This window comes from Mauremys mutica, chromosome 2, assembly GCF_020497125.1.
Source record: "Mauremys mutica isolate MM-2020 ecotype Southern chromosome 2, ASM2049712v1, whole genome shotgun sequence".
Classification (NCBI taxonomy): domain Eukaryota; kingdom Metazoa; phylum Chordata; order Testudines; family Geoemydidae; genus Mauremys; species Mauremys mutica.
Window position 1 is genome coordinate 221,631,412 of NC_059073.1, and position 17,065 is coordinate 221,648,476.

Sequence of the window (17,065 nt, forward strand, 5' to 3'; positions counted from 1 at the left end):
TTTTTATTTTGTCTGGTGCAGATACTCATCATGAGCCATGACATGATGTCTGACTCTGAAACCTTATAATGGGAGTGGAAATCAGTCTGTTGCTTATCTTTTTGTAGTGATGAGGAATCTAAACTCTACTCCATCTAGCTGGGAAATAGAGAAGCTGAATAGTGACCTGAAAGTTCACAGTCTGGAACAGGAACTAGAAAAGCTGAAAAAGGAATGCAACAGTCTCAGAAAAGAACTGCAGAAGGTACTGTTCAATTATGGAATTGAAACATTAATAGACTTGTAAAATTAAAATGAATATATAATATTGAACCTTAACATTTACGCCAATTCTTATGTTCACATGAGAAATATATATATGAAATAGTTGCATATTTACAATATAAAATGAAAACCTTTTTCTTCATAGTAAAACTGTAATTATCTTCCCATGAAATTATTTATCTCTTGTAAATAATGTTTTCACCTACTATATTATATGCAGGGCTGGTAGGACTGCCAGTTGTTAAGGTTACTGATTATAAGACCCTGTTTTAATTGCTTATAATTTTGCCAGACTTCAACCATGTGAGCTGAAATTTTCCATGCCCAGTATCTGCCTCAGGTTGAAAATATATACATATATAATAACTTCAGCCAGTACAGTTCAGCTGTTTCAGACAACAAAGCTAGAGGAAAAAGATGTTTTGCCCATCTTTACAAAAAAACACAAAAACGACTGATGACCTTTTATTTGAACACCTCTGTCATCATGCTTAATGTGAGGACTTGAAACTTGGCAGAGCAGTGGCTTTGTATCAGGGATGTGTTGTGCTGTCCCTATGAAAATCCACTGAAATAAGCTTCAAAGCCTCCGAAATACTGCAGTTTGCACTTGCTGGTAGAGACTTCTTAAGATTTATTAGCAGCAAAATTCCCAAAGATTCTGACTGCACTGGGCATGTCCGAGTCTCTCAGCTCCTGGTGCTGACCAGACTGTATGTGCACCATTCCCTCAGAACAACTGAGCATGCACTAACCCAGGGGTAAAGGCTTTCCCTGCAGTGGCTGCTCCCGCATGCTCTGGGCCTTGTGGGTCCAGAACTTGAACTCTGAGACCAGGAGCCTGTTTCTCCTGTGTTCTTAATTACCCCTTTTTTAGCATGTAGGCAGCCTGAAGTAGGAAACCACCTGAGTTTTATGCAGAGGGGTCAAAGACTGGACCAAGGGGGCAGGAAAGGAGCAAATTGGGAAAAGGAGTCTGGTGAAACTGGAACTGGAGGCTGATGAGGGAAATGAGGTGTGAGAAGTGGGATACAGTTGGCATGAGGAGGAACACTGGAATTGAATGAAGCACTGGTAGTGAGGGGGGAGACTGGGACTCTCTGGGCAAGGAGACTGGAACAAGAAGCCAGGGAATGGGAGAGACTAGGACATGGAAATGTGGAGGCAGTTTGGGGGAGACTGAGAATGGATGAGAACCCTGGAGAGGGAAACTGAGAACCAGTGGAGGGAGGTAGATTGAATGAGGAGCTGGGAGTAGGGGAACTGGGACTGGCAGGGCAAGAAGACTGGGATTGAGATTAGAAACTAGACTAGTAGATACTAGAACACGGTAGCTAAGGAGAATGGGAGTGGGACAAAGAGCCAGAAATGGGAAAGAGAGAGGATGGGGACAGGGAGAAGGTGGGTCAGAAAGTTTTATAGTTAGGGGATTTGGCAGAAGTCTGCCCACTAGAGCATGCTTCCCATAGAATAGAACCATAGAATATTAGGGTTGGAAGGGACCTCAGGAGGTCATCTAGTCCAACCCCCTGCTCAAAGCAGGACCAATCCCCAGACAGATTTTTGCCCCAGTTCCCTAAATGGCCCCCTCAAGGACTGAACTCTCAACCCTGGGTTTAGCAGGCCAATGCTCAAACCATTGAGCTATCCCTCCCCCCAGAGCCTGGAAAGAAACCCAGGATTTTTACCATTCTTCTGTCAGCAAATATCTGTGAAATCCGATGGCAAAATGTGTGCTTCATCCCCATCTAGTGCTGGTCCACAGAGGTTGTATCAGTTACTGTGTTAGTTCAAGGGGCAGAGGCTGTGCAGTGGATCTAAAGCAGGGATCTCAAACACGTGGCACACAGGCCGCATGCGGCCCATGGGGCTATTTCCTGTGGCCCACCAAGCGGCCCATGCGCCCCCCACAGCCTATCTCCAGGCCAGGGGTGGGCAAACTACACTCGCGCAATTGCCCCCCTCGAGCCCCGCGCTGCTCCCTGAAGCGGCTGGCATCATGTCCCTGGGGAGAGGGGGATGAGCAGAGGGCTCCAGGTTTCCAGGCACCGCTCCTCTCCCTCCTCCCCCCTCGCAGCTCCCGTTGGCCGGGAACGGGGAACCGTGGCCAATGGGAGCTTCGGGGGAGGTACCTGGAGGAACAGCAAGCAGCGCGTGGAGTCCTGTGGCCCCCCCTCCCCCAGGGGCCGCAGGGACATGGTTCTGGCCGCTTCTCAGAGCAGCGCAGCCCTGGTGTGTGCCGCTGCCACCCCAGAGCCACTTTAGGTAAGTGGCTCTGGGCCAGAGCCTGAAGCCCTCCTGCATCCCACCCCCCAACTCCCTGCCCTGAGCCCCCTGCCGCATCCCACATCCCTCCTGCAGCCCAACCCTATGCCCTGACCCCATTCTGCACCCCACACTCCAACCCCCTGCCCTGAGTCCCCTGCTGTATCCCACACCCCCTCTACACCCCAGCCCCCTGCCCTGATCCCCCTGCCTGCACCCTGTACCCATCCTGCACCCCAACTCCCTACCCTGAGCCTCCTGCCTGCTGTACACCTGAACCCTGACCCCCTGCCTCACCCCTCCTGCACCCCACACCCCAACCCTGAGCCCCCTGCCGCACCCTGCACACCTTCTGCATTCCCTGCCTTGAGCCCCCGCCACATCTCTCCTGCCCCCTCTGGGGGCAGGGAGGGAGTGGAGTTGGGGACTTCGAGGAAGGGGTTGGAATGGGGGCGGGGAAGGAGCGGGGCCTCATGGAAGGGGTGGAGTGGGGGCAGCGAGGAGCAGGGGTGTCAGTAATGCGGCCCTCAGGCCAATGAACTAGCGCTCATGTGGCCCTCTTGGTCATTTGAGTTTGAGACCCCTGATCTAAAGGTTTCAACCCTAGTGATGAATCATGTAGATGTTAATATGATGCCACAAAATAGAATGTCTTTTTTTCATTTGCTATTTTAACAACCCAAGTGACAGACTCAATCTACTTTAAGAACGCTATTAAGGTTACGAAGTTAAGCGCTCAAAAGTATGAATTACAATTGTCCTTAATTACATGATAACATATGATTTCTCCCTCCCCGCCCCCACCCAGGACCCCTGCCTCATTTAGTACACAGAGTGGGCCTGCTCTGTGGATGAATCAAAGCTGTGCAGTAAAAGAAGCTGTTGTCTGTAGGACCATTGCCTCACAGAATTTGCAAGGTATATAGTGAATGAGGCAGGGATTGCAGGAAGAAAAAGGACAGTCTCGTGATTAAGGAAGTAAAATACTTCATTGCGTGACTCTATACCCAGTTTTACTGCACACATTCAAACTCAGCTCTGAAGACAGAATTATTAATTTCCTTAAGGGCTTGTCTATGGCAGTGGTTTTCAAACTGCGGGTTGCGACCCAGTACTGGGTCACAGAATGTAAGGCACTGGGTCGCGGGGACTCTGGTCAGCACCGCTGACCGGCCGTTAAAAGTCCCATTGGCGGTGCTGCCCTGTTAAGGCAGGCTAGTCCCTACCTGTTCTGACACCACGCTGTGCCCCGGAAGTGGGCAGCAGTAGCTCATAGGCGGGGGGGCCATGGGGCTCCGCATGCTGCCCCCACCCCAAGCACTGGCTCCTGGCCAGTGGGAACTGGGGGGGTGGTGGTGGGGGTGGTGGTGGCTGCGGGCGAGAGCCACGCAGAGCCGCTTGCACGCCTCTGCCTAGGAGCCAGACCTGCTGCTGGCCGCTTCCAGGGCGCAGCGCAGTCTGCAGTGCTAGGATAGGCAGGAAGCCTGCCTTAGCACTCCTGCTTTGCCGCATAAATCTTCTTCAACTGGGTCACCAGAAAAAAAAGTTTGAAAACCACTGGTCTATGGCATTTATCATTATCGTATCTGAGTTTTTCACAAACATGAATTTATCTTCACAACATCCCTGTGCAGTGAGTGGATGGTGGTATCTCTAATTTACATGTGGGAAGTTGAGACAGAGAGTAAGGTCAAAAGTTTCCACTAATTTTGGGTTCTAATTTGAGATGTCAAGGGCCTGACTTTTTTTTTTTCCCTCAAAGTACTTAACATTATTTAGCGTTTTATATGTTCAAAGCACTGCTCCTATCAACTTCGGTTGCAGTTATGCATGTTCATAACACTTCAGCAAATCAGACCCCAGAGTCTCAAGTTTGGCTCCCAAAACATGAACACAGTTAGTGGCCACTTATGGAAAGCTTGGTTTAAGTGACTTGCCTAGCATCACAGAGGAACTCTGTGGCAAAGGCAAGGATGGAATCCACTTTTCCAGGACAGCATTCAACTGCCTTAACCATGAGACTTTTCTTTCTCTTCCTGCAATCCCCTGCCTCATTCACTCTACTGCTTCCAGTTCTGTGAGGCAGGGGTCCCACAGACAACAGCCTCCTTCACCATACAACCCTGAGTCATCCACAGGCAGGGGCTCTGTGGAAAAGAAAGTAAGTGATCATGTAATTAAAGACAGTATCATGACACATAAGCATAAGGAGGCTGAGGTAAGATTGCACAGGCAGTCTTAATTCTGCTATTTCCTAACTTTTGAGAGTTTGATTGTGCAACCTTAAATGGTCTTTTAATGTAGTTTTTTGTGCATAGTGCAGTATATTTATTAAAAGGTTTGTTTTATACAGTTCTGTACATTTACACAGCTCTCTTAGAGTAAGACATATTCCTTGTCCTGAACTTATTATATCAGATGTGTTGCATCCAGAAAAGGCGGGGGGGACAGCAAGCATAATTTCTTAACAAACAGTATTATATAAACTATTAACAGCAAGTCTGTACTGAAGGTATCTTAGTGTTTTTTTCCTTGAAGATGACTCCAGAAATGCAATCTTGTTAATGAAATGAGAAAGCAGCTCATGCATCTTAAAGGAAAGACGTTTACGTCACCTTAACTTCCATCTGTATTCAGTATTGTGCCTCATTTTAGGTCTCCGGTTGAAAGCTACAACTTTCCAGTATTTTTTTTATACAGGACTGTATTAGAAATGTCTGTAGAACTAATGGTAATATTTAGACCTTGTTTTTATGCCCAGACATCCCAGAGACAGCCAACAGGTGCGGAAGCTTTGGTTGATCTCATTAGGAGAGAATCAAGGAATTGAACACTTCATGTAACAATTTTTCATACTCTTAGTACCTTCCTCTTAGGAAGGCTGACTTTGAGGTTTTTCTTCAGGATTAAAACCAGAGCCCAGAATCTGATTTCTTTTGGTGTTGTAAGAGCACCATTAATTAATACTATAATTATAATTATTACTTTTAACATTTGCTGTAGATGTATTAAGTTACTGTTTGTCTTGGTCTTTAAAACTTGGCTCATGTGGAAGGGATGTGGTCGCTTCTGCACAGTTTTTTTTTTATAGCTGTTCATAAAGACACTGTTTTGTAGCACACTGTAGTCATGAGTGAGCTCCCAAATTTAAGCTACTGATCTACTAAATGCAGCTACGTGCTGCAGATATTAAAGTGCACCTATAATTTAAAAAAAAAGGGAAAACAAAGAGGCAGATGGAATGATTTGACTTTTTTACTTAAAACAGAGGATATGCTACATTTGTGAGTAGAGTAAGTTCTCTGTTTTTCTGGTATTTGTTAACACTATTAGGTAGCCCTAGCTGTTAAAGATCAAGCATTCTTTTTTTTTTGTTAAGATACACACCATAAATACTGGCTATCAGTATTTGGAGACTTTGTTGGGCAGCCTGATTAACTGATTGCTGTCATCAGTCACCTTTGTGCAAACATGACATAGTTTAATGTTTTAAGAGCATTTGAGCTCTTCTTACTGAAAGTGTTTTATTTCTTCGGTATCTACATGCTCATATATATTATATCCACTAGATGGTGCTAAATGGAATTGATTATCTTGAATTGAGCATTTATTCACTGTTAGCTTTCCTCTCCTTAAGCAGGTGGTTCTTGTAGGTGCCTTTTCTGACTAACTTCATAAATTTAAAGAATAAAAGAAATTGCAAACAAAATAAAGTATTTTGTTCAAAACATTTTTGACACATTGAGTTTGAATAATGGCAACTCACATAAAGGGATTTATTGCTTGTGTGATGCATGCTGGGAGATCTAAAAGACTTAGGAGGCACGTTTTGTGTAGATGGTGCACAGAACTCTGAATCAATAATTGTTACAGTAACTTTTGTCTTAAAGAAGAAATACAAGAAACTACATCTTCCCCTCAAATCCACTAACAGATCAAGAAAGAAGGCACATATGAACAAGATTTTAAACTAGTGTACACTAATTTACAGTAGCTATTTTTATAGCACAAACACTGAATATCTTGCACATGAGCAGTAAAGCTTTGGAGGAAGAGGAAAATGCCAGTTTAAATATTGAGAGCGCTGTGGGATTTCTTAATACAAAGACCAATTTAGCAAACATAGTTTAAAACCTAGAATTAAAGAAAAATGGCTGCTATCGTGACATTCTGGTTGTCTTTTCTATATGTTTAGTATTCTAGATTTTCTTGTTTGAGATTTACATGGTAGGCGTATGGGATACTCATCTTTCATCAACTGAAAGCTATGCTAATAATAGAGTGGGGTATCTTAGAGCCACAGTGACAATTGATAGCATGTTTACCAGAATCTAAGGCCTTGTCTACACTACAAGACTATTTCAAATCAACTTAGTTCGAATTTGTGGATTCGACCTTATGAAGTCGAATTTGTGTATCCATACTAAATACACTAATTCGAATTTCTGAGTCCACATTCACGGGGCCAGCGTCGACTTTTGAAGCGGTGCACTGTGGGAAGCTATCCCACAGTTCCCGCACTCCCCGCTGCCCATTGGAATGCTGGGTAGAGCCCCCAATGCCTGCTGGGGGGAGAAATGTGTCGAGGGTGGTTTTGGGTAAGTGTCGTCATTGAACCGTCAATCACAACCTCCCTCCCTCCCTCCCTCCCTCCGTGAAAGCGCCTGCGGGCAATCTGTTCGTGCACTTTTCTGGTCAGTGACAGCGCGGACGCCACAGCACTGCAAGCACGGAGCCCGCTGCGATCATCGCCGTTTTCTCCTCCTCGCACTTTATCGTCCACGTCTTCCACAGTCAGCTGCTGAGAAATTGGGCTACTTTTCAATGGTGCTGCAAGCACTGGGGGACCATAGGGGACGTTTTACAAACATCAACGTCGGGTGGCCGGGCAAGGTTCATGATGCGTGTGTTTTCAGGAACTGTGGGCTGCTCAGACGCCTGCAGGAAGGTAGTTTCTTCCCGGACCACGAAATAACTGTTGTGGATGTGCAGATGCCTATAGTCATCCTCGGGGACCCAGCCTGCCCGCTAATGCACTTGCTCATGAAGCCCTATACAGGCGCCTGGGACAGCGACAAGGAACTCTTCAAATACCAGCGAGCAGCGTGACCTGTGACTGTTCAGTTTCTTTACAGAGAAGCTGAACCTGCCCCTGTTTCTTTACCCAGTTACTGTTGACTCTCCTCTTCGGTTACATACCCCGTTCACCCCGTTACCCCCACTTCCAGCACACGTGTAAAAATAAAATACATGTCCCATTATTACTTAACAAAGGTTTCTTTATTCATGACTTTTCGTGAAAGGGTTGAAACTGGGACGCAGGCTGTGCTGGCTAGGGTGTGCGGTGATGTAAAGACCGCCTCTAAACTCAAGGAATGACAGGCTCCCGCTCCTAGAGCGGTCCGCAGTGCCGGAAGGCTTCTTTCAACGGAGCCTGCCATCCCTCTTTATGGAATTCTGTGTGCGGGCGGATATGTGACCTTGTGGTGGAGGAGGACGGATACAGATTCCTCAGCTGCGTGACTCAGCGGTCCAGGACAAGGACCGCTGTATAAGATCTGTAACCGCCCTCCCCCGCTGCAAAGTCACATCTCCCCCGCCCACACAGATCATGGAAACCACCTCCAAAAACCGACCAGGTTGCCTACTGACTGCACCGTGTGTGTGACCCGCTGCTGATCCTGCCCCCGTGTCTGTACCCTGGGAAAGGTGACTGTCCTGTGCAATTAACCACCCCCTTCCCCACGCCCCCCATTCGAACACAGTCTTCTTTGAAAAAACATAACGGAAACAGTAATTAACAGCAAATCATTTTTATTAATTAAGTAGACAGTTAGGGGATGGGACTGGGATTGGGACTACTGTGAGTCTGGAAGTGAAGGACTTCGGCAACTGTAGGATATGAGAGCTTTTGGATACTTGAGCACTGTGCTGTGGTGCAGTGACAGTATTCACGTCCCCGGCCGCCCCTCCTCCTGATTATTTTCGGTGAGGGGGGTATGGGACTTTGTGGCGGGGGACGGCGGTTGCAGATACACTGCAGGGGGGCTCTGTCCTCCTCCTGCGGTCCTGCAGAACATCCACAAGGCGCCTGAGCGTGTCCGTTTGCTCCCTCACTAGTGCAAGCATTGTTTCAGTCGCCTGGTTGTCTTCCTCACGCCACCTCTCCTCCCGTTCGCTGTGTGAGCGCTGGCACAGAGAGACGGTCTCCCTCCACTGGCTCTGCTGGTCCGCCTCTGCTAGGTAGCAGCCCATACGTTCCTCGAACATCTTGTCCCTTGTCTTTTTCTTTCGCCGCCTAATCTTCGCCAGCCTCTGCGAGGGGGATGCTGAGGCAGGTCTGGAGACAGTGGAAGCTGTGAGATGGGAAACAGGGAGTGAATTCCTTGCAAAGATACATTTTTGCGAACAATTAACTGAGTCTAGGCTGTCTCTGTGAATTCTGGGTTGAGACCCCTGTGCCTGCTGGGGCAGAAATCATTTTCGCGGTGGATTCTGGGTAAATGTCGCCAGTCATTCCTTCCTCCGGGAAAGCAACGGCAGACAATCATTTCAAGCCCGTTTTCCCAGAATTGCCCTGGCATACGCCATAGCGTGGCAACCATGGACGCTGTTTTGCCTTTTGTGTATGTCACCGTATGTGTACTAGATGCCGCTGACAGAGGCGGGCCAGCAGCGCTACACAGCAGCATGCTTTTGCTTTTGCATGACAGCAGAGATGGTTACCAGCCATATTGTACCATCTACCATACCATAAATTGGTAATAAGATGGTAATAAGATGGGCATGGTTACCTGTCCTTTTGCACTGCCCCATTTGGTGCTGTCATACGTGCCCCTGGCCGAGCAGCCAGGGGCGCAAAAGCAAAAATTGGGAATGACTCCCTGAGTCAATCCCTCCTTTTTGGTATCTAAAAATAGAATCAGTCCTGCCTAGGATATAGGCAAGTGTACTAGATAACCACTGTATCATAGAACCAGAGAGCACAGCTGCTCTGTGTCAGATCCTGCAGAAATTATGATCTGTATGCTATTCACAGGGGGTGCTCCTGCAACAACACCACCTGTTCATTCCGTTCTTACCCCAGCCTTCCTGGGCTACCATACCATTGTCCCAACACTTGTGTGATGAAGTAATAAAGAATGCAGGAATAAGACACAGTGACTTGTTTGTGAGAAATGAGTGGAAGGAAGCCTCCAGCTGCAATGATAGTCCAGGCAGGACATTAAGGAGTGTGGATGAAGGAGCCCATCATCCCTCTGCTAGTCCAGGGGCAATTGAATCTTTTATTTACAATGAAGGGTGGGGGCTGATGGAGCTCAGCCCCCTGTTGCAATGATGAGGACGGTTACCAGCCATATTGCACCATCTGCCATCAAAAATTAGGGACAGGCGCCCTTGATCGACCTTACTGATGCTAGTCGGCATGGTTACCAGCCCTTTTGCACTGCCCCATGTGCCAATAGGCTGATGATGAGGATGGATTTCCATCATTTTGTACCATCAGCCATCCATAGCGTGGGGGGAGCAAGGATGTTGGTGTTGAGTGCTGCACCATCGCGTCTATCTGCAGCATTCAGTAAAGATAGGGTGACATGTAAAAGAGTCAACAGAGGATTGTTTTCACTTCTGGTGGTGGGTGGGGTGTGTGCGCAAATTGCCGAACTATGCCCTGACCCACCGCAGACACTGTGTTTGACCCTAGAAGCATTTGGAGCTCATCCAAGAATGCAAATACTTTTCAGAGACAGCAGGAACTGTGGGATACCTTGCGTCCTCATTCCCCCCTCCCTCCATGAGCGTCCATTATATTCTTTGGCTTTCCGTTACGCTCGTCACGCAGCTGCGTGCTGAGTCTGTGCTATGCCGTCTGTCCGTAGATTTTTTAAAAATACTTTGGACCAGGCGTAAAATTACAGTAATTAACCTAATTAGATGCAGGATTCTCCGAGCGAAATCACCCTGAGGAGGGTCACTGAAGGAGATAGAGAGCGCATGCTGCGTGAAAGCTAGCACGAACCAGGGCCCGATGCAGCCGTGCTCGGGGAGGCAGTGCTCCCTGAGTACCTCATGAAAGCCTCGCGCGGAAAACTGTGCTACCACGGAGCACCCAATAAGGCAGCTCTCCTCAGGAACCTCCTGCTGATGCTTTTCGATTAATGCAAGGAGAGCTTCGTGGAGATCTCCAAGGATGATTTCTGTTCTATCCCCATATATAGAGAGTCCTCCTTTTCACACAGTTAAGATTCCTGTTATATTAAGAATAAAAGTTAACATGGTTAAAGCACTTACCGACTGCTCCTTCCCTTGATTCAGGGTCCGGGTTAATGGCCGGGGAGGGTTGTTGGGGGATCTCCGTGACGGTGATGAATAGATCCTGGCTGTCGGGGAAACCAGCGTTGTAAGCGCTCTCGCCTGCCTCGTCCTCCACAAACCCTTCCTCATCTTCCCCGTCCGCGAACATCACCGAGGAACTGGCCGTCGACACTGTCCCATCGTCAGAGTCCACGGTCACTGGTGGGGCAGTGGTGGCAGGCTCCGTAGCGTCCGTTTGCCGCTTTGATTTTTTGGTAGCCTTGTCTGGGGTCCTTGGTTTTCACGCGGCGATGCGTTGCATGACGGCTGTATCCTCTGTCTGGATCATGGCTTTGGAGACCTTCTCGTAGGTCTTTGCATTCCGTTTGTTGGAGCACAGCTCCGAAAGCACAGACTCCTCGCCCCACACACCGATCAGATCCAAGAGTTCCCGGTCAGTCTATGCCGGGTCCCTCTTTCTATTCAGAGATTACATGAACTCCTCTGCTGGAGAGCTCTGCATTGCTGCCGGTGCTGCTGAGCTCGCCCCGATGTCCAACCACGAAATGAGATTCTAACTGTCCAGACAGGAAAAGGAATTCAAATTTTCCCGGGTCGTTTCCTGTGTGGCTGCTCAGAGCATCGAAGCTCGGACTGCTGTCCAGAGCGTCAACAGAGTGGTGCAGTGTGGGATAGCTCCCGGAGCTACTAAGTTCGATTTGCATCCACACCTAGCCTAATTCGAGCTAGCCATGTCGAATTTAGCGTTACTCCACCTGTCGGGGTGGAGTACCAAATTCGAACTAAAGAGCCCTCTAGTTCGAATTAAATGGCTTCCTAGTGTAGACGGTTGAGCGGTTAGTTCGAATTAACGCTGCTAAATTCGAATTAAAGTCCTAGTGTAGACCAGGCCTAATATTTTTTTTTGCTCTTGTAATTCTACATTATATTTTAAATGTTTTTAATGCCACTGCGAATAGGGTATCCTACTTCTACAAAACTGCTATAAGCAAAAAACAATTTTTTAAAAATTAAGGCTCTGATACTGTAAACACTACAGCAAGTACATTACCTTATGCAACATTTATTTTATTTTTTAAAAATTTAGTGGGATAAAATCGTCACATGAAAACAAAATTGCTTCAGTGTTATTAAAGAAGTCTAAATGACATTTTTCTATTAAGTTAGTTATTGTGCACTTTTTATACAGAAGCTAGAATTTTTCAAATCTAAATGTCCAAAGTTAAACCAATACTTAGGTACCTAAAGGTGGGATTTTCCAAAGCACGTAGGTGACACAGAAGCACAAATCCCATTGACTTTAATCTGCAAAAACTGATGGAGTATAACCTGGTTGAAACACTTGAGTTTACATGTCTTGTGGAAGTTGGATATATTGGAAGGTGGTGTCTGGAAGTATAGTCCGAACTATTTAGTTACCAATTTTGTGGTTGGTTTATTCTCACAGAAATAATATTAATGATACTCTGGATTTGCCTTTTTCTGTATAGATGAGCATTTTGTGTGAAACAATTCACTAGGAAATCTCTAGACCCCATAACTTTCTGAAACATTCAGTGTGGGGATAGTATTGTTGCATTTAACTCATTTTCTCAACACAGCTGATCTTCTTGTTCACACATTAATTCAGGTAGTCACAATTAGTAGGAAACTAGTGAATTTTTACAAACTTTGTATTGTAAAATAGCACATCAATCCCTTCCCAATGTATGTCAGCTAATGAAACTGAAGACCCTCATGCTTGTAAGATTAGATTTTTGTTACAAAGGTTTTGGACACTAAATAGAGTTAACTGTTCATTTTTTTTCTTTTCAGGACCAGGGTCAGGAATTAAATCTGTTAAATGGAGACCTCCTCCAAAAACAAAATATTCAGAGGTATGAATATTTGTGGTTCTTCTATGTTTCATTTTGTTAGTGTGTGATTTAGAAATGATGCATGGAACTGGTGTGGCAGATGGTTCTGTGCATGAACTTAACTGAACAATATGCTAACTCTACCAAGATAGATTGCTATATAAATAGTTACCAACTCAAATGCACTTGATATTTGACAAAATTTATTATTTTTATTCATGTTGATAATCTATGATGAAAGTTAAATCTACTTATGTAAGACAGAGAAGATAGTGTCTAAATCTTCTGGATTGTTTCCAGATCACATAAGTTAAATACCAGATTTAATAGGCAGTTTTAAGAAAAAATAAAGCTTACTACAGTCAAGGATGTGTGACACTCTAGAGTCAGGAAGAGAAATGGATGTGTCTCAAAGAGGTGGTACAAATTAGAGATCCAGCACCCAAAAATAAACTGAGTAGACAGATATTCAAGATGAGAAGTTGATTTGAAGGAGTAAGGGATTGGATAAGACTATAATGTGAGAAGGATAGTGTAGCAAGTGTATGGAGTTTTTTGCAAACTTGTATCATGTTTTGAGTTTGCTTTGCTGGTGGCTTCAAGGCTAAATGAGGTGGAGGATGAGATGTGTGGTTCTAATTTCTACATCTCAATAGTATATCTGGATTCCTTTAAGTTTCGTGACAAGGAGTTGCAATTCCTTTTTGTACACTGTTGAGTAGCCAACATGGAACACTCTCATGGAGTGAGTTGGCCCTTTAAATGCAGTGGGCCCAGCTCTGTCTTTGTCTGGTTTCTTCTGAATCCAAGGTCTGAGGTGTCCTTGGGTGAAGCAGCTGATTGGAGGGAGAATGTGACCAGAAAGGGTCACCTGATTAAGGTTGGATGCCTAGGCTGGAAGAAGAGCCTGCTAGAAAAGACTGTCGTCTTCTTAGATTGAGAGACACCAGGATTTTGGAAAAGTTCTGGGTGAGGCCCTTGACAGTGATCAGACAAAAGGCTTGTGAAGGGCTTATCCAGAAGAGGAGTTGGGAATGTGTCTGACTGGGTGGTGGAGGGACAGATGTGGACAGGGGGCGCAAGGACACGAGGATACGGGCAGATGTGCCTGACTGAATGGGAGAGGCTAGGGGTCAGCCAGGGTCTGCATGCAGGAAGCTCCCTAACAATCCCTCCCCACCCCAAAAAAACCCCTGATCCATACTTTTCCCACCCATACCCAACCACCCTCCAAGTTCACGCCCAGGCTCTTTCCCAGCAATTACTTCCCTCTCCCACAAGCCTTTGCACTGCTTCTGACAGGTGTGGGCAATATGGTTCTGTATTGTAGTTTTAAATGAATTCTTACTCAGAGTTCTGTGTTAATAGGCCTAGTAAGGAATCTATTTGTCAAAAAACATTTCCTGAATCTTTCTTTTTTGTTATCTGTATTGTTACAGACATACTTGCTGACAGGTATTTTTAAATAAATGACCAAAAATAATTGAAACTGGTGTGATTATATTGTGTTATTTTGACACATAAAATATGCAGAATTTAAAAAAAAATGGCAGAATTTTTAATTTTTTAGTGCATAATTCCCCCAGGAGTAGACATAGATGTTAGGACAAGGAAAGCCAACAGTGTTACAGATGTGATCAAATCAAGAAAAAGGAATTCAGTAGAGGCAAGGTGGCAGTAAAGACTAAATTCTGAAGATGGCAATACTGACTTAGAGATGAGGGAAAGGGTCGTGTGTCAAGGACGATGCCAAGATTTCTGGAGCAATGTTACCTTTTTAATTAAGGAGAATAACAGTGGAGTCACAAAATGGGATTAGGGCTCTGTCTAGAAGTACTTCAGTTTTTGGCATATTCAGCTGTAGTTAGAAGACATTCAAGACGAGCAGATGTGAGATGACATTGGAATGTGAGTCAACAGACATAACTACGTGAAGCCACATATAAGTGGTGGTGAAGGTAGAATATAAAGGATCAAGGAATTGGCTGTGGGGTGCTCTATTATGGAAGGTGTAGTCTCCACCTGAAACCTTAAAAGGAGTGGTTGAAAAAGGAGCATTCAAGGCAGGAGATGAGCATGCTAGAGAACTGAGCTGCTTGTTCAGTGCCATTGAAAAGGATAGCGTGAACAACACCTGAAAAGCCACACTGATATCAGGGTGAGAAAAGGAATCTGTGATCAGAGATAAGAGTAGACTAAATGCTTCTAGTGGTGATATCAATTATGTGCAAAATGCTGTGTTGTCTAAGCACATTATGTAAACTAAAACATCAGCCAGAACTGAGCATATTGTGGAGCAACAATAGCCACCCCCATCAACCACCATTGCCTGCCACTTGATCTTAATCTCCATAGTTTTATCAAAAGGTAAAACAAACTTTTGAGCAAAAAGAATGAGTCTCACGTGGCACCCTTAAGGCCATCTGGAAGTTACATCTGGAAGTTCTCAAATCTTTTAATAGTAGTCAAGTGAAGTATGTAGAAGATTCTTGGGTAGCTAGACTCCAACCTAATATAGGGTTTAAAAGATGAATACCTTGCGTCATTTCAGGAAGGAGATGGAAGCCAGCAAAAATTCATGGATGATGGCGACCTGTTCCACTTAAGAATGTGGCCCACTGGAGTTTGCATTGGCTGAGGCTTAACTGACCTTTGTGGCTTGCCCCTCATAGTGCATTGCAACCTGTAGATAACAAGGGCATAAGACATCAACTAAAATAGTTCCTGGCTTTCCTATCTACTCTTCTCCAACTTCCCAGAAATGTTCACAGACACTAGAAGAGGCTTGAAGGGTAAAAGAAATTTGCAGCTGCTAACAGGAAGGAGTTGAGTCCTGCTAGTAGTATTGAAGCTTTTGAGGATTTCAAAGGTTTTCCCTCAGTACTCCAGAAACAGCTGTTTGTGAATGTGCTCCCAGTTGAAATTTACCCTTTTCTCAAATAATGTGTAACACTGAGATATCTTCAAGCTGACATCATAGAAGATGGAAGCAGAAGTGGAGAATGCAGTGACCCAGCCTAACCTTGCTTCCACTGGTCTGTGCTGTGCTGCCTGCCTTCACCAAAGAGGAAATAAGGAAGATGTTACAAATTATTCCTTCTATTCACTTGACTAAAACACATAGTAGTCCTCTTGAAAAGTGTTGGCAAATCAGATGACTGCTTTTCCTGTTGGAATAGCCCCAAAACATCTTTGCGCCATAATCGTGTGTGTATTGTAATCTGATACATTGTAATCCTGCTTGACTACAGGGAATACAGTATGGGGGAGAGTTCAAAAATACTTTGGAAAATGCCCTTTCAAGAAAATATTTGGGTTTAAAAGAATGTAGTGGTTATACCAATAAATTTTGTGAGTTTATTTGTACCTCTCATCCCAACATAGGCAAATTGTGTACTTACATAGTTTTCCACAAGAGGGGGGAATAGTACTTCCTAATAAGAAATTGTTATGGAGTCGTATTGTGTGAGTCTTGCTTTGCCTGTTGAGAGGGGGAAGGAAACAACATATTTTAAAGAATGAGTAGTGCTATGGGCGTTCTTTTCATTTACTCTATAGTATTTTTATTATGACTATAATATAGGGCAGGCTGTATCCAAACTACTACTACTCACCCTTCATCTTAAACTTGTCACATAGTGAACAGTTGTTGTTTTTTCTTGTGGTTCCAATTGCAGCATGATAGTCAATCTTGCATGTCTGACAGCAGAAGTGTTATCTCAGATAAAGTAATCATCTGTCCTTCAGTCTAGTAGGGTAAATTTTGGTTTTAAAAAGCAGCTTCCAGGTAGCAGCCCTCTGCAGAAATTAGCACATGTGCACTGTGGTTTTATATTGTAATGTGAATAACTATTTGTAATGCATATTAATGTACAGAGCAGTCAGCAACTCTTTTCACACCCTTAGACACGTTCCTATGTGAAACATTTACTGTAGCAAACAACCTTATTGTTTACTGGGGGAGGGCATATGCCGTTAACTAATTTTTTTGTGACGTAATTATTTCACACTTGTCAACCGCTTGCAAAAATCTCTGATTTAATATAATACCTGTTTTGGAAATCCAGTTTGCTGAAGACTTAAACAGTTGTGTTGGTGCTAAGAGCTTGCCAAGTAGTATTTGTAAAAGGATTGTATAGCGGTGGATTATTTTACTGGTGAGAGGAATATTTTAGTAAAATAGCTGTAGTATTTCACAAATGTTTGCAGTAAACATATCTTTTTAAGATGTTGCAGTAGTGGGATGTATGTGTAGTGAGTGGATCAGATTTTTTTATGCTAACTCAGTGGTTTTCAAACATTTGTACTTTCACAGCAAGCCTCTGAGTATGACCACCACCCTTCAATAAGTTAAAAAACTTTTT

At 44.8% G+C, this 17,065-nt stretch overlaps 1 protein-coding gene and 1 long non-coding RNA gene across 4 annotated transcripts in view; one reads left to right on the forward strand and one right to left on the reverse strand.

The window, feature by feature from the left end:
- Positions 1-17,065, forward strand: part of AZI2 (5-azacytidine induced 2) — a 51,829-nt gene that overhangs the window by 22,260 nt on the left and 12,504 nt on the right. For both annotated transcript variants that reach the window (XM_045005562.1, XM_045005561.1), the window contains exons 5-6: positions 108-244; positions 12,661-12,722. In XM_045005562.1, coding sequence (XP_044861497.1) covers positions 108-244; positions 12,661-12,722 — 199 coding nt within the window. The remainder of the gene's footprint in view (positions 1-107; positions 245-12,660; positions 12,723-17,065) is intronic.
- The window catches only part of LOC123363947, a 27,651-nt gene continuing 10,586 nt past the window's right edge, over positions 1-17,065 (reverse strand). The window contains exons 3-6 of one of the 2 annotated variants that reach the window (XR_006576953.1): positions 16,316-16,499; positions 16,103-16,182; positions 15,238-15,384; positions 1-202 (exon numbers count right to left, since the gene is read on the reverse strand). This is a non-coding gene — a long non-coding RNA (uncharacterized LOC123363947). The remainder of the gene's footprint in view (positions 203-15,237; positions 15,385-16,102; positions 16,183-16,315; positions 16,500-17,065) is intronic. The other variant, XR_006576952.1, reaches the window with a different exon arrangement.